Raw genomic sequence first — 18,099 nt, forward strand, 5'->3', positions numbered from 1 at the left:
GCCAAAGCCAGGAGCGAGGAGCTTTATGTGGGTCTCCCATACTGGTGGTGGCCAAGCCCCACATTCTTGGGCCATCCTCGACTGCTTTCCCAGGTCATTAGCAGGGAGCTGTGTTAGAAGTTGAGTGCCAGGCCCAGCGCGGTGGCACAAGTGGTTAAGGTCCTCACCTTGCACACCCAGGATCCCATATGGGTGCCGGTTCTAATCCCGGCCGCTCCACTTCCCATCCAGCTCCCTGCCTGTGGCCTGAGAAAGCAGTTGAGGACGGCCCAAAGCTTTGGGACCCTGCACCCGCGTGGGAGACCCGGAAGAGGCTCCTGGCTTCGGATCGGCATAGCATCGTCCGTTGTGGCTCACTTGGGGAGTGAATCAATGGACAGATCTTCCTCTCTGTCTCTCCTCTCTGTATATCTGCCTTAACAATGAGAAAATAATAAAAATAAATCTTTAAAAAAAAAAAAGAAGCTGAGTGCCTAGGGCTCAAATTGGTGGCCGTAGGGGATGCCAGTATTGCAGGTTAAGGGCTTTACTTGTTATGTGACAATGCTAGCCACAACACCTTCCTTCTCCAAACTATGTTGTACTTACTTTTCATGCTAGTCCTTTTACCATCTAGCTTGTTTATGTAAGTTCTGATTTTCCTGTACTGCATTATTCTTAGATATCTTGTCTCCCGTCACAGTCATATTATTATGTCACATAGTCATGTTGGTTAATAATAACTCCTTGTGTTTTGAGAATCACTGAGAGTAAATTTTAATTATTCTCTGCACACACAAAAATAGCTACATGTGTTAATGTGCATCTTCACATTTTACAATATATGCATATTTCAAAACATCATTCTGCAAGACAAAGATTTTCAAGTTTTACCTGAGAATCGAAAGAAAAGGCATAACCTAAATTAGTTAAATCTTGTGAAAACACATGCATGTATAGTTAGAGTTAATCACCTCCTTTTGTTTGTGCTTGGATACTGACTAGCAGAAATGGTTGACTGTTGCATCAGAGCTTATCCCAAGAGTATAAGGCCTGACATGAACTCTGCCTCATTATACTCTCATTCGAGAAACTGCACAGGCTACAGCTAGATGGGAGTGTGGTCACGGACTTGAGTGGCAGAGCGAGGCTCTCCACACTTTGCCAGGGTCCTGTACATGTGCTGGAATCTGTCCTATCAAGCCCTTTTCACAGTGTTTGAAACAATATTTTCCCTTGTGAATTCAAACAATGCCTCCCACCTCTGCCTGTGGGAAACAGAAGTAAAAGGAGCATTTTGCATTATTTTTTTAAAAAATGTATGTCATTGAGCTGTGCGGTGTTAAGACACTTGACCAGCTTTAAGATTTTGCTTTTAAAATTGATTCCAAACACCATGAAATTTATGCTTCTGGGTTAAGACTTGCCGCTTGAGCATTTTAAAAGCATTTGATTATGCATGTTAGTTATTTTTCAAGAAAAGATTGAACTTTGGCTTTAAGCTATCTATAATGCTACCTAGAAATTCAATTTTACTTACTTTGATTCAGGCAAAATATTAAAATGTAGATCCTCACAAAATTAAGAGTATGGGACAACGACAAAAGTAGAAGGAAAACTTAAATGCTATTGAAAAGTGCATTAGAAAACACATCATTTTTCTTTTGAGAAATTCTCATGATTGAGATTAGAGGATTTTTTTAAAATTGTCAAAAGGAATAAAACTCTTTGAATTGTTGTTGCTGCTGGGACTGTTTATGAATGGGAGCCTAAATATTTTTAAACAGTTTTAAAATTTATTTTACATATTGTAAAATCCACCTGTTTTGAGGTTAGGGATTCACAATCTTAATGTAATGGCATCATACCCTAAGAATTATTTTTTGATTTGCTAGTAGTTTCACATTTAGTAGTTAATATACTGTTTTGTGATTATCTAATAAGGGGATCCCACAAATGATCCCAATTTTGTTGGGAGAAAAAATGTAAATCCTGTAAGGAAACTTGCCAGCTGTATCAGTCTCACTATGCAGAGTCTATTTGTTACTCAAATTAAGGCTCTCATGCAGGACTATATCTCATGAGATAGAGCTTTCCATCAACACAGAAAATTATGAAATCTCTGGGGTATGTGTTATGAGGCAAGAGATAAACTTCCATTTGAAGATAACTTCAACATTATTATTTACAGGTATTAATGAATAGACTACATCCTGTAGATAAAGAGCTACTTAGCACTTTTATTATTTTGCTGAAATTATTAGCTGTGTATGAGTTAGTTTTTTGCTATTTCGATTTTGGAGAGAATCTTGACTAGGGAATTGTAAGGCTGGATTTTATTTCTGCAGTATCTTTTACAAGATGCTCATTGGCGAGTACTCCAAAAAGTCTGTGGAAAATTAGATTCAAAGATAGTGTTGGGGTCAGCATTAATGCGCAGATTAAACTGCCACTTGCAATACTAGCTGTCAGAATCCATCCAACAGGATAGCTGGGACAGCAGAGGCCTGTGGGATCCCGCCGAGAAGAGGCTCCGGGAAAGAGGAGGCGGAGGGCCTCTCACCCACAGTGCACTCCTGCCCCCAGTGAGTCCTTGGGTGTGCGTTCGTTCGTGCTCTCCCTGAAGATCTGTGCTCTGTCTAGTCAACCAAGGATGGACAGTACTCTTTATTCCCTGTTTCATAATGCTTTGAACAAGTTGCCTTGTTAACTTCTTTGTACTCTGTTTCCAGACATGATCTAATTCTGAGTTACGTTTGAACTATCATTTCACTAACCATATAAGAACTGTAACCCTGAAAATAAATGTTGTCAGTTGCCTAAGAGAGCACTGTCCCCCAACCTCATTTCTTTTAGGTTGCCTCTCCTCCCCAGCAACCTGCAAGGTAAACTTGCACTGGCATCCCATATGAATGATGGGCCAAGTATCAGCTGCTCCATTTCTGCTCCAACTCCCTGCTAATATGCCTAAGAAAGCAGCAGAAGAGGACCTAAGTATTTTGGTCCATGCCAGCTATAAGGGAAAGTTGAGTGGAATTCCTGCCTTTTTGCTCCTGGCTCAGCCCCTGCCTTTGCAGCATTTAGGGGTGAACCAGAGAAAGAGTTCTTTCTCTCCCTCATCTCTCCCTAACTCTGACTTTAAACTGAACAAATAAATCTTTTAAAACATAGGCTTATTGTGTTAAATACAAAACCCTTGATTTTTTTCTTTTAAGATTTATTTATTCTTATTTGAAAAGCAAAAAGAATGAGAAACAGAGAAAGAAGGTCTTCCATCTACTGGATTACCCTCCAACTGGCCAGAACAGCCAGAGCTGAGCTGATCTGAAGCCAGGAGCCTCTTCTGGATCTCACCTGTGGGTGCTGTGTCCCTAAGGACTTTGACCATCTTCTGCTGCCTTCCCAGGCCACAAATAGTGGAGCAGCAAAGACATGAACTAGGACTCTTAAGGGGTGCTCCACAGTGTGGAGGATTAGCCTGTTGAGCAATTGTGTAGGGCCCATTTTTTTCATAGCATGCATTTTTAATGAACTTTTAAAAGACATGTTGTATATTCTATTGAGTTCTTCACAATTTTGAGAACGAATTTTACCATCTATTAAATGGGCATTAGGCTATTGCTCTTTACTACTTTAAAAGGTTTTGGGCCCAGCAGCATGGCCTAGTGGCTAAAGTCCTCGCCTTGAATGCGTCAGGATCCCATATGGATGGCGGTCCTAATCCCGGAAGCTCCACTTCCCTTCCAGCTCCCTGCTTGTAGCCTGGGAAAGCAATCGAGGACAGCTCAAAGCCTTGGGACCCTGCACCCATGTGGCAGACCTGGAAGAAGTTCCTGGATCCTGGCTTCAGATCGGCATAGCACTGGCCGACGCGCTCACTTGGGGAGTGAAATCATTGGATGGAAGATCTTCCTCTCTGTCTCTCCTCCTCTCTGTATATCTGATTTTCCAATAAATAAATAAATCTTTTTAAAAAAAGGTTTTAATAAAGTGTAATAGAAATAAATTCTGTGTAACTGTTGGGTATTACTTTTGTTATCAGGAATTTCTGCTCAAGAACACTTCAACACTATGCAAATAATAGGGCCTGGTACTGTGCTGTGGTTGCTAAAGTTACTCTCTGCAACAATGGCATTCTATATAGGTGGCAGTGTGAGTCCCAGCTGCTCTGTTTCTGTTCCAGCTCCCTGGTAATCACCTGGGAAAAGCAACAGAATGTGACCCAAGTGTTTGTTCCCATGGGATATTCAGATGAAGCTTTTGGCTTCTGGTTTTGGCTTGTCTCAGCTCTAGCAATAGTGGCACCTGGGAAGTGAACCAGCAGCTGGAAGATTCTTTCTCTGTCTCTCTCTCTCTCTAACTCTAATCTTCAATATATAAATCAATATTAGAGAAAATAAGCAACTATGTTTGATATAGCCAGCCCACCCACTTTCTGGTGGGTGCCACTCTCTGTCTAGCCATGCCTGCCCCAGTCGTGGTTCTCATGCTCACCAATGGGAGTGGGAACCCAAGAGGGAGTTGTCTACTGTTTCCCTTCTGGGCCCACTCCCACTCCTTGATCTTGCATTCTGCATTCACCTTGACAGATTGCCCCCTGTGCCAGCATCTGTCAGCTGATGCTGCAACAAAGCCCAGCCAAACCACACCCACTCTGGTTTATACATGTCCCAGAAGGAACAGTCAACCCAGCCTGGCATTTCCCTAATCCAGCTTTATGGGGCCCACAGGTGTTATAGCCCTGCCCAATCTCATCTACCCTCATCCCAACTCACACCATAGTGGGAGTGTTGGTCCAGCAGGGGAGCCACACACAGTCCCCAAAACTGCTTCACCTCTCCACCCTTGGTCTCACATGTGCTGGTTGGGTGTTGTGCTCCAGTCTGGCATGGTCTGCCTCACCTTGGCGTCTGCCAAGGGGTGCTGTAGCATAGCTGAGCCTGGCCCACCTCCAATTCCAGCTTTCACTAGTGGGGGTTATAGCTTAGCCTAGTCCAGTCACACCTTGTTCTGGTCCTTATGTGAACTGGGTTGTGTTGCGACCCAACCTGGCTTGATATACACTCCATTCTGGTGCTTGGATTTGCCGGTGGGTGATATGAACTGCCTCAGCCTGGTTCGCTCCCGACCTGTTCCAAATGTATGCTGGTGGGTACCATTTTCTGGCCTGGTCTGGGTTGCTCCTTATTGTGGTTCTTGCACTCACCTGCATGGACTGTGTCCTGACAGAGGAGTTTTCCAAGCTCCTCTATCAGTGGGTCCATGGATCAGCCCTACTTATTCTACCTCCTGTCCTAGCAGGAACAGTGGCCTGTCCTGACTGGCCTTCACCATTCCAGTTCTTACTGTTGGGTGTTACAGCCCAGACAAACCTGGCCCACACTCAGACACAGTTCTCATGTGGCTCAACAGGGGCAAAGACCTAGCCTAGCCTGTCCTACACCTACCCTGGTTCTCACGAGCACCGGTAGGTGCTCGTGTCTGGCCCAATTCGACACACCCAAGACCTAGTGACACTTGTGCCAAGGGACACTGCAGCCATGTCTGATTTCCAAATCAGATAGCATCCCTAATTCTGGTCTTCACATTAAATAGTGGGAACCACAATCCAGCCAGGGCATTCTCTTTGCTCCCCAACCAGGTCTGTTCCCATAGATCTTGCATGTGCCAATGGTTGCTCTGACCCAGCTTGGCATAGTCCCTCACATTTTTTGGCCTTTGCCTTTGGATGCTGTAGCCTGAACTGACCTAGCCTGCCCCTGGTCCCAACTATTGCTGGTGGGTGATGAAACCTGGCCCTTCTCAGTTTGCTCCATCCCTGGCTCATGTAAACTGGTAGGTGTGACAGCCTAGCATGGCATGACCTGTGCTCCAACCAGTTTCTGCATTTGCTGGTGAATTAAGGTTTGCTTGGCCCTACCTGGTCCACCCCTTCCAAAACCAAACTACATATTAGCCATTAGTTGGTGCTACCTTGCCCAGCTTTCTCCAAGGCCTGCACTATCGGGGTCCCTCGTCCCGCGAGCAAGACCCCGATACTGTAAAGAGTCTTAAAAAAGTTTATTGGTCAAGACTTCAAGCGTTGTGGCAAAGTGAAAGCAGTTACAGCACTTGTAAGATTTATTACAGTAAAGCAAAAGCAGCCTAGTGCTAGCTAGCAATAGCCTTGAAGTGATAGCGATAGCTCTAGCTCTAGCCTTGAAGCGTGCCTGGTGGAATCTCCTCATTAACTATTTTTCACCCAGACCTTTTTATATTACACAAACCAATCCATACACAGTTCCTCACGTCATGCGATAAACACACCAATCATGACTTAGGTCACGTAGCTTCCCTACGTGCTCGGCCCAATCCTCAGTAACTTCCCAAAACCTGTTTACCACCTTTGTGCCACGAAGCAATGGTCAGCAAGCGCCATCTTTGAGGCGCGGCTCCGCTCTCCACACTGCACCACATGCTCACCAGTGGGAGCTATGACCCACCAGGGAAGTTTCCAGGTTTCCCCCAACTTGGCCTACTCCCAGACCCAAATCTCACACATGCCAGTAGGTGCTAGGTCCTTGGCTGGCATAGCCTGCTCCTCCATCCTGGTCTTGTATGAGCTGGTGAATGTTGTGGCCTGACCTGCCCCAAGCCCTATTTTAGGATGCACATGCGGATGCTGCAGCCTGGGCCTGCTCAGACTATTCTTGGCCCCTGTACCCATGAGTGTTGGCAGGTTCCATGGTCATACCTAGCTCAGCCTGTCACCACCCCTACTCTTGAGATAAACAGCTGGACTTGTATTTCCACAGGGTTAGGCCCACATTTCCCCCACAGAATCTACCCTCAGACATAGTTTACTTGCTTGCTAGTTGGTGACATGATCCTAATGTGATCCATCCCCTGTCCCAACATTCAGTCTATAACTGCAATCTAGCCCTGCCAGATAGGCCTCCAATCCCAGCTTTCATGTGGACTGGTTTGTGGTAGTCAGCCATGTTCCATGCTAAGAAGTCCTACTCAGGACTCCAGTACGGGCTGGTGTATCAATCTGACCCATACAGATATTCCGGTTTTTCTTCTCCAAACCACCAGATCTTAATCCCCTTGCTTACCTGCAAGTATAGTGGCAAGTATAGCCATTGTGTTTCCCTCAGGATTAATTCATCACCTACATGAATGTACAGTGGCCATAATCATGGATGCCCCTAGATAGTAATTCCACCCCCTTAAGAACCAAGAACTCACTCCTGGGAAGCCACTGGTTGAAGCCTGGTACCGGTTGGCACTGTGGCTCTCTACAAGCCCTGAATTCGCCCACTGCTTGGCAGTAGTGGCTGGGGATAGGGCACCAAGCATTGAGTCTGATCTAAGATGCCTCCAGCAGTCACCATGCTGCTGAAAGGTCTGTCCATCCAAGGCCTGAGGATGAACTCACCTGGCCCCTAGTCCTGTGTTTCTAGCAGCCCAATTCATAATAGCATACTAAGTAAATGATAATATATTCTTCGTTCCCACATTAAAAGAAGGAGAAATAGAAGTGAGTAGTAAGTACTCTTGGCATACTAGCAATGCATAGATCTTAACTTGATTGAGAACCAAAAACTTATTTAAATAATTGTTCGCATTCTTGGTATATATACTGTACTTCAATAAGATGTTTAAAAAGTCATTCATTTTAATCATATAATGAATTTACAAATGCTCCCAAGTAGAGTGGGACTATCAGCGAGAAACCAAATAATCTATTAACTTTTTCCTTAATAATATCATACTTACTAAGCAGTAGCTCCATCTTCTATGCATGTCCCACCATTGCCACATTTCATTACATGACAAGGAGATGCATCACACTGGCCAACAGTGCGTCCAGCGAATGGGTGTCCCTCAGGATTTCCCAGTCCCCTGAAATGGCTATCCTTCTCAGTACGAACTTGAAGAGTGAAAATGCAACCTTGAAGAAAGGTAGAAACAATTCATATTAACAACAAGGAAAATAAAAGGAAGCCAGAAGACATGCATTTTTCATTTAAAAAATAATAGGTTTTCAGAATGAAGAAATAATCCTTATAAAAAATACAAAAAAGAAGTACAAATATTAAAAAACATCCATAATATCAGTGCTTCAGAGAAAAAATCCTCTTTTTTGTAGGTATATAATTTATTTACTATAGCACAACAAAGCAGGAAATGAGTATATAGGACATATATTCTGCATGTGCTGAAGTAGTTACAATAAAGCCTTCTGGAGCCATGAGTCATGCATATATTGGAAAGTAGGACTAGAGGAAGAAGGTATTGAAACTAGAACAGAGGATTATCTAGAAGATTTTCCCTGGCTGGAACTCAGTTGTATGGTTAGAGATAGCTACAAAAGCGTCTAGAATATATTCTAACCAAAGCAACTTCTGTCACAAGTACATACAATGTGAAGATGCCAGTCCAAGTATGTGAAGATGTATTTTAAGTCTAAATTTATGGGAAGTTTCCACCTTCAGGTGAGATTGTCATTCCAATCCTCACTGGCCATCCTAGGCTGCTGTCTGTACAAAAGGAATCAGCCTTCTATTTTACGGAGCCCTAGGACTCTCCAATGGCAGAGCTGAGCTGGATGCCCATGAACTCAACGTTTTGAAGATATGGTTAAGTGGAAAACTTAATTGTGTCCTTTCAACATTAAAACAGAGGTAGTACAAGTTTCTTAGGGGGGCTGCTTCAGTGGTTTAGCAGGCTGATATTCCTCCCTGGGGCAACAGCATGCAACATGGGGACTGTTTTGTGTCCTGTGACCTATGAAAGCAGTGGAGGAGAGCCCAAATCCTTGGGACCCTGTACTCATCTGTGAGACCTGGAAACAGCTCCTGGATCCCAGCTTTGGATCCACTCAGCTCTGGCTGTTGTGGCCATTCACAAATTTGGATGCAAACTGAAATCCATGCTCAGGTTTTTTTTTTTCCCCCAATCATACATATTTCCCACCAACTTTTTAAAGATCTCTCAAATATTTTCTAGGTACACGATTACAAAAGGGAGTAATGCTAAATCGGAAAAGGTCTGAGACTGCAAGACTCTGGTGAAAGGCCAGAGTGGGCTTTTATTGAGGAGGTGGACTTTGAACTGGAATTTGAGGAGTAAAGAAAGATGTCGGGAAGCTCAGGCTCTGGTAAATTAAGACACAAGGGCAGTGATTAAATGCTGTGAGTCCATTTGGTGTGCCCACTTAATGGTGTGTGTGCCCAGACATTTGGCCAAACATTATTCTGGCTGTGTCTCTGAGGGTGTTTCTGGAAGAGACTAACATCTGAATTTATAGAGTGATTAAAGCAGACTGCTCTGCTTATGTGGGCTAGACTGATTTGATCCACTGAAGACCTGTAGAGAGTGAAAGGACTGAGTAAGAGGGGACTCCTCCAGCCTGACTGTTGGATAGGACAGTGCTCACTCCAGAGTTCAGCACTTGGAATAGAATAGAGACTTTTTGGGTTTGGAAGTTTGTGGCTCCCAGACTGTAATATACCTGAAGTTTCTCTTCATTCTCAGGCCTTTCAAATCAAACTGGTTTTTTGCTTGCTGATGGCCTTTGAAACTGCATGGGCCAATTCCTCAAAGTAAATGTTTGGCTGGCATATGTAAATTATTTCATTTGGTCTACCTCAAAATCTTCATGATCATTAAAGGTTTTATGGAAAACAATGGTTTATTATATACCATTTTCAGGACAAAAACATATGGTCTTTATGAGCAGTAAGGGTTGCATTTTATAATGCCTACTTTTGTATTAGAGCTATTTATCAAGAAAGTTCATACATTAGCATTTAAAACCTTTTTTTAGGGCACAGCATGGTGGCCTAGCAGCTTAAGTCCTCGCCTTGAACACCCGGGATCCCATATGGGCGCCGGTTCTAATCCCGGAAGCTCCACTTTCCTTTCAGCTCCCTGCTTGTGGCCTGGGAAAGCAGTCGAGGACGGCCCAAAACTGTGGGACCCTGCACCCATGTGGGATGCCCGGAAGAAGGTACTGGATCTTGGCTTTGGATCAGCATAGCATCGGCCGTCGCACTCACTTGGGGAGTGAATCATCGGATGGAAGATTTTCCTCTCTGTCTCTCCTCCTCTCTATATATCTGACTTTCCAATAAATAAATAAATCTTAAAAAAAAATAAAACCTTTTTAAAAAAAATGTATTTATTTGGAAATTAAAGAGAGAGAGTGTAATATCTTCTATCCACTGGTTCACTCTCCAGATGGCCATGATGGCCTGGGCTATGGCAGGTCAAAACCAGAAGCCGGGGGCTTCATTTGGGTCTACTACATGGAGGTATAGAAATGTGGTATGTCAGATTAGCACATGGTGTACACAGAGAGGCCTAGGCACCAGAGCCATCACCCTCTGCTTTGCTAGGCAGATCAGTAGGGAGCTTGCTTAGAAATGGAGCAGCCAGAACTTGAATTAGTGCCCATGTGGGTTGCTGGTGTTACATGCAATGTCCTAATCCATTATGCCATGATGCCAGCCAGTTTTAAAACTTGAGGTTCTTAAGAGAGAGGGAGGGTGGGAGTGAAGGAGGAAAAAGGAGAGGAAAAGTGAGAGCGAGGGAGGAAAGGAAGTGAGGAAGACAGGGAAGGGAGAGAGATTGAGAAGAGCCTTTTGTGTGTTGGTTCACATCCCAAATGTCTGCAAGGCCTGGGGCTGGGGACCTGAACCAGGCTAAGACAAAAATTGGGAGCCTGGAAGTCTCTTATATGAATAGTAAGATTCAAATTATTCAAGCCAACATTGATGCTTCCAACATCGGCATTAGCAGGAGCTGGAGTGAGGAACCAGTGGAAGTCACAGAATGTAGGCACTCTAATACATCACACAGACATCTTAACTAATAGACCAAATATGTGCCGCCAGAAAATCCTTGCTGTGTGGTCTGTTAACCATTCAAAACATTTAGTGATAAAACTCGATGCCCTCTGCTGGTCTATATGAGCTGGCTGTCACGTCCCCCATGTGCATCTGGACATATTGACCATTGCAAAGGCATCAGCAACTGAGGAGGCACAGTCCTGACACAAGAATTGTTACTAAATTTAATAAACCTAGTTAGTAAATTCTTCCACAACATTGTATTTGATCAATTCATATAGTAGCTTCCAAATCTGGCAAATTTTGTTAAATAAACATTTTTAGACTCTCCCTCTCTAGAGATTCAATTAATTAGTCCTGGGATAGGGTCCAGAAATATGGATTTTTAAATTTAAAAATATATATGTATTTTAAAGAGCTACACAGAGAAAGGGAGGGACAGAGAAGGAGAGATCTTTCACCTACTGATTCACTCCCCAAGTGGCTAAAACAGCCAAATCTGGGCCAGCCCAAGCTGGCCTGGAGTTTCATCTGAGTCTTATGTATGGCTACAGGGGCCCAAGTCCCTGGGCCAACTTCTGTAGCCTTCTCCATGAGCATTAGCAGGGAGCTGATTCAGAACTGGAACTGGAACAGCTAGGACTTGAACCGGTGCCCACACAGGACGTTTGTGTCAGAGGTAGTAACTTTAGCTACTATAGCACAATGCTGGCCCCAAGAAATATGTATTTAAATGTTTTAAATTTTATTTTTAACATTGTTTACATAGTTGACAGGAATGCATTTACATGTGGGTCTCCTATTGGGGTGGGAAGGATTGAAGTTTGCTGGAAGGTGGGTGGGACAAATGTTTAAAATTTTTTTTTTCCTGTGTTTTTCAGGAAGGGAAGAAGAGGGGGCCACTCCTTGATGTCAAGCTATTAACAGTACCTGGGGATGGGGGATAGTCATTGGATGATGCCTCAGAGATCCTTAAGTAGGAGAGGGTTTTCTAAGGGTGTAACTTAAATGGTTTTGATAATTCTGAGATGTCACTGGCTTCATTGAACCAGGTTTGAGAAAGTGTTTCCAAGGTATGTTGGCTGCCCAGGTCCACCTTAGTGCGTCATTGAGCCCAGGAACATGTTGGAAAACTTGCCCAGTAGAGTGTTCTGATCTGTTCTGCTTTCCATCCTAAGATAAGACACTTGATATCCCCTGCTGGCTAGATGAGCTGACTCTCATGTCCCCCTAATGCACATGGGCATGCTGACCACTGCACAGCATTAGCAACTGATAAGGCCCAGTCCTGACACTTGTACACATATTTGTGATTTTCCCTATGGCTGGGGTTTGAGTCCAGTGGCCTAATTGGGGAATTACTTAAAAAACCTCACCTTGGGTGACCTCAGACTTGACTTTTGGGTGGGCCTGCTAGTGCAGGGTCAGGTTCAGTTTGTCACCTGCACTAGCCAATGTACATATCAGTGAATATAGCTTCCTGGTCAGTTCTGCCCCCAGCCCCATTCTCATGTGAACTTATGGAATCCATGGCCTAACCAAATCCAGCCTGCCACAGGTCTGGTCTTCAAGAAGACCAGTAGGTGCTGCAGCCTAGTTGGGGTGACTCCCAATAACCCCTACTAGCACTATCAGCAGCTCCGGTTTTTGTGCATGCCAACATGTGCTGCATGCCTAGCCTGCTTTGTCCTGTATCCAATCTGGCTCTTGTGCAAACCCATTGGTACTGCAGCTTAATTCAGCTCACTTTGCCATCGGGGACTCAGCCCCACATATGATGACAGGTGTTACCACCTTGCCCAGCTTGATCTGCCACCAACCCTGGCTTTTGTGCTCATCAGTGGATGCTGCAGCCTAGCAGAGGAGAGTACACAGTTTCCTTACCAGGCCTCTTCCCAGCCCTAGATTTTGCACTTGCCAGGAGTACTGAGCTCCAACCTAGCATGACTTGCATTCAATCCTGCTACTTTCCAGCAGGTGATGCAGCCTAGCTTGTTTGGACTGACCCCAGACTGGGCTTCCCAAGTCACAGAATTCATGCTCACCAGTGGACACAGCAGCCCAATGATGCCTTACCACAGTCAGCCCTGGGTGTTTTGCATCCTGGTGAGTGTTGCAGCCAAGTGTTGCAGCCATTCACCAGCAGCTGCTACAGCTTAGCTCAGCACAGCCTACCTGCAGTCCCAGCTCTAGCGGGTATAGCACCCTATCCAAGCCTGGATCACCCTGAGAGCCAGGGAGCTGGGAGTCCTCATGTAAATTGGTGGGCGTTGCAGTCCAACCTGGCTTTGCCTGTGCCCTGTCCTGGCTCTTGGTCATGCCAATGTGTGCTGCGGACTGGCCCAGGCTGGTGTGTGCCCAGACCCGGTTCATACATATGCTGAACAGTGCTGCAGCCTTGCCTTGCTTGCTCTGCCTCCAATATTGGCTGTTGCATCTAGCAGGGGAATTCCTCAAGTTCTGCTCCCAGCCAGAGATCTCATGTGCACCAGTGGGTGCTTTAGCCCTGCCTGACATGGCCAGGCCCTAGTCCTGGCATTCACTGGCAGTCCTGTAGCCAAGTCCTACTGGCCTACATACATTCCAGCTCCCACTGGTAGGCGCTATAACCTAGCTCAACCGATTTTCACCTCCCAACTCTAATGTGAACCAGTGGATGTTGTGGCATAGTTGGTCCTGTCCTACATCCATTCCCATTCTGGATCTCACAAGTTCTAGAAGGTGCTGGATCCTAGCCTAGTCTGACCCTCCCACCAATCCCAGTCCACATGCATAGCAATGGGTGTTATAGACTTGTTCTGCCCAGCCTGTCTGCAGCCCTGGCTCTCGCACTTCCCCATGTGAGACTCAGCCTAGTGGGGGAGTTTATAAGGTTCTCCTATCAGGGCTATTCCCAACTGCAGATCTTACATGTGCTGGTGTGCAGGTGGCATGGCCCACCTGCAGTATCAGCTCTTGCTGGTAGGTGTTGCAGCCTAGCCCATCTGGGTATGGTCCATATCCTATCGTGGTTCTTGTATGCATCAGTGGGTGCTAAGGCCTGACCCAGCACGGCCTGGCCCAAACAAATGCTGATGAGTGCTGCAACCTTGCCTGACTTGGACTACACCAGGCTTAGCTATTATGCTTCCCAGCAGGACCTGTGACCTAGCAGGAGAATTTCCCAAGTTTCCCTACCAGGCCAGCTCTCAATCCTGAATCTCACATGTTCAAGTGGGTGCAGTGGCCCTGCTTGACATGGTCTGTCCTCAGTCCTGGCATGTGCTGGCAGGTGCTGCAGCTTGATCCAGCCTAGCCTCTTCCCAGTCCCAGCTCCGTGAGTGTCAGGTGGGTTCCTTTCAGGTGAGTTTTGTGGTCCAGCCAGACTTGTCCTTTCACTACCTCTGCTTTCTGTGCAAATCGGCAGGTGCTACAGTCCCACAGAGGTGAGCTCACAAGTCCCCCATGGAATCTGCCCCCCAGATCCACGTATTTCATGTTCTGGTAGGTGCTGTGGCTAAGCCTGATTTGGTCCACACCCTGCTCTGACTCTTTTGGGCAGGTACTGTGGCTTAGCTAAGCCAGGCATGCTCCCAGTCCCAGCTCTTGCATACACCAGTGGGCAGTGGGTGATGTTATTTAGCCCTGTCCATGTGCTGACCTGACTTAGACATGCAATCCATAGAACAAAATAGGCAACTTTGCTGGCACATGGGAAGGTTAATGCAAATTTAGCATTAACCAGGCCCAGAATGCCCACAGCCTTGGCAGATTTTCTCCCACCAATGTAACATTTGCCTAGGTACCAGACAACCCAGCTTATAGCTGGGGAAGAAATACGTATTTTTATGAAGCTAGCCTGTATCAGTTTTTAGAGCCAGTAGAGATAAGATTTTGGGAACTATAGGTTTATGATACAGTTATAATCTAGTTATTACAATACATTGGGATAATAATTTTCCATGATTTTCAGTAACTAGTAAAAGCTAATTAAAATGGAGAGACAGTAGACATCAAGAGAAAATTCAAGAGGTGAATGACAACATGAGAGACTTCCAAGGTTCTAATTCTATGAGATTTTCAAGTCAGTGGCCATAACCAGCAAGACCCAACCAAGATTCCCATTCTAAGTAAGAATCATGGCAGTTGACATGTTTCCAGGAGTAGGGTTTTTATGTCAGGTCAACTATGCATGTGCCAAGTTCAGATTTGTGGCTAGGTTACAGACTGAAATCTCACAGCTGCTATAATCTACATCTGAAGACAGCCTTATCGCATACTCTGCTCTTAACCGCTTTAGTACAGCAAAGAGTAAAACAGAGGAGCCTGATTGCAGTTATACCACCCGTGCCTCCAGAAATGTTTTCGTGCCTAAAATAGAGGACTGACTCTAAACCAGGCACTATTTTTGTGCTCTCTCTATTGATTCATTTGCAGAATTATACAAGAGAAGTACTATTATTTCATTTTACAGGTGAGGTATGGGGAGCTTAAGTGACTAGTCAGGATCACGAAACTTGTTGGTGGCAGAGCTAGGACATATACCCAATAGTTGGATTACAGAATCTGCACTCTCAGAACATTTGTGTATAAGCAAAAGTCAGTGAGAGTGAAGAAAAGGATGCTACAATATTGACAGAGATGTAAGTTCCTGAGACGGTGCTTGAAGGCAGCTCTTGTGTCACAGTGATGTTCATCCTATTCTGTCCCCTATTCCTTGACGTCAGATGGGGAGGAAGCTGGATGAGGGAGGGAGGCTGAGGACAGCAGATGAGATCTTGGTGCAAATACATTTTGACTAGTACCATTCAAAACATTTATTTGCACCAAATAACCACTATAATCATTCAAAGTACATATTTTATACCTCCACTGTGAGTCAGACTTATGGGGAAGATCTGGGCTTATGTTACTTTTTAAATATAGACAGACTATGGCAGTACAATTGTTCATCCAAGTACAATATCTCCATTTAATCCTTTTGGTTTGGGGTGGCCTCTGTGGGTCATACTTTGGTGGTATGAATGGGTTGACAGAAATCTGTCTAGTCATATGTATCGAGTATATTACAAAGCAAGGTGGACTTTTAATTTTTGCTATGATCTCATGAGATCTCTGCTGTACACCCCAAACTCAAAGCACTGTGTACATGCACAAAAGTCACCCACAGTCCTGGTTCCTTCATATATATATACTTCATCTACATTTCCTTTTTTCTCAACAGTGTTTATCATATATGTCACTATGTGTTTCATTACATTTACTATTTGCTGTCTGGTTTTCTTCTCTCCAACTTGAATGTAAGGGTATAAATAGAGGAATTTTTGCTTTGTTTCTTTAAAGCATCCTAAAGCCTTATAGACACATCATAAATGATCAATGACAAATGAATGCTATTACTTAGATTATACTTTGATCAAGTCTTATTAGAAAAGTCCACATAGCTGGTTTGGGAACCACAGGTACATTCTTTAAGAACTTTTTCTTTTCTCTCTGTTTGAAACAAGTATTTATAGTACAAAAGTTAGAGTGTGCCTTACCTTGAAAGCCATTTTTAAAAGAGGCTCCATTTGGTAAGAGGTCTGGAAGGTATTCAGTGTAACCACCTACGTAAAACTCACTAAAGACATTGAGTCCAACCAGTCTTCCTGGGGAGATAATGGACTTATTTTTGTGGTCATCTACCTTCAAAAATAAAAAGAAAACTCAAATCAATTTAAAAGGAATTACTTCTCTTCAGTGAATTAATTCCCCAGGGTGAGCTGTTAAGATATTCTTTTATTATTTTCCATTAACTTGGCATGAAAAATTTACAAAGACATGAATTCTGATGAAATGAAAAAATGACACCACTCAACTCTCTGCTGGTGTCTGTTAGCACAGATAATTAATATACAGTCATGGTTTTGCATTTCAATCAAAATCACAGTTCTTCAAAGATTAAAAGCTGGCATCCTGCTGGCACTCCTGTCTAGCTTTGCTTCCTCTTGTATCCAATTTCAATATATCCACTAGGTCATTTATAAAAACTAGAACTCAACCATGCTGCTTAACCCCCTTTTTGAGTATCTCTGCTTAACTCTAAGAATCTAAAAATTTTTTAACATGAATCTTGATCATGTATATCTCCTCTACATTTAATCACATATCTTGCTGTCTGAAAAACCACACTGAATTATTTTCCCTTAAGCTCACACTGGCTACCGTTCTTTCCCCTAACTCCTATTTGCCTGAAGTTGTGCACAAGTATCTCCTTTTCCTAGGTAACATTTCCCAGCCCCATTCTGTTATCTTTGTCTATCTAATGCCTTGCACATTTTTCACATAAGTTTATCACAATCAACTTTTAGACCCCATTTAGTTAGTGTACTATCTGTGAACTTCATAGACATAAAGGGGTATTTGCCTCTGTACCTTGGTATAGGTCTGACAGCATCTTACAACTTAGCAAATTTGTAGAAAAATGAAAGGATGACTCTACCTTTAGCCAGCCTTTCCTGAGGGATCTGCCCAGATAGACAGTGTGGATTTCAAGGTTCAGGTCAAGGGGCTCACTCTTGACACTTGCTAAACCAGAACCTAGGTTATAGTTGTACACCACACAGCCATCAAGCAGGCCCACTGCCAGGAAGTCATCTCCATCCAACCCTGTAATGAGAAGACACAGAGTGAACATTAATTGAGGAGAAACTCAGGAGTCCCATCTGCTTTGTTTACTGTCTGATTTGGAATTACAGTCCTGTTTGGTTCTGAGTTCTATTGGCTGTTAGTACTTGCACTCTCGGCCGTCATTGGCCCCAAGAACAGAGCATTAGTAGTCCATTTCAATGAATATTCTGGTCAACCCAGGGAATGATGAATACTTTGAAAAGGTCAACAGGATTCAAATTTCCTTTTGTGTGAATGACATTTAATTTGTATGTTACAATTAATACTTTGTAGTGGAATGAAGTGCTTTGCGAGTTAAAGAGCTCAAAAGATTGAGATAACTTGCTATCACCTTTGAATTTCAATGATTGAACAAAACGTAAAGAACAACTGATTTCTATGGTTGCTCAGAGTATGTTGTCATTGTTTTACTGCAAAAACTCCTCTGACTGTGGTCCCTACAGCCAGTTACAGGTGGTGTGTTTCTGCGCTTTCTCCTTTCTCTTTCTCCTTCCATTACTTCAGTAGGACAGCTAGTTGTGAACATCAGAGCACTTGGCAGACAGCTCCCATAGACACATGGCAATAAGGAAGCAGTTAGGAGAGAGACAGCTAAAACCACTAGAGGCTTGGTGGGACTACAATGTTCTGGGAT

At 44.1% G+C, this 18,099-nt stretch overlaps 1 protein-coding gene across 1 annotated transcript in view; it reads right to left on the minus strand.

Annotated features, from left to right (window-relative positions):
* Positions 1-18,099, minus strand: part of EYS (eyes shut homolog) — a 1,254,974-nt gene that overhangs the window by 37,505 nt on the left and 1,199,370 nt on the right. Inside the window, 3 exon segments of the mRNA XM_040983150.1 lie at positions 7,741-7,915; positions 16,337-16,481; positions 17,278-17,444. Coding sequence (XP_040839084.1) covers positions 7,741-7,915; positions 16,337-16,481; positions 17,278-17,444 — 487 coding nt within the window.

This window comes from Ochotona curzoniae, unplaced genomic scaffold (assembly GCF_017591425.1).
Source record: "Ochotona curzoniae isolate NIBS_2020 unplaced genomic scaffold, NIBS_Ocur_1.0 contig_3819, whole genome shotgun sequence".
NCBI classification, from domain to species: domain Eukaryota; kingdom Metazoa; phylum Chordata; class Mammalia; order Lagomorpha; family Ochotonidae; genus Ochotona; species Ochotona curzoniae.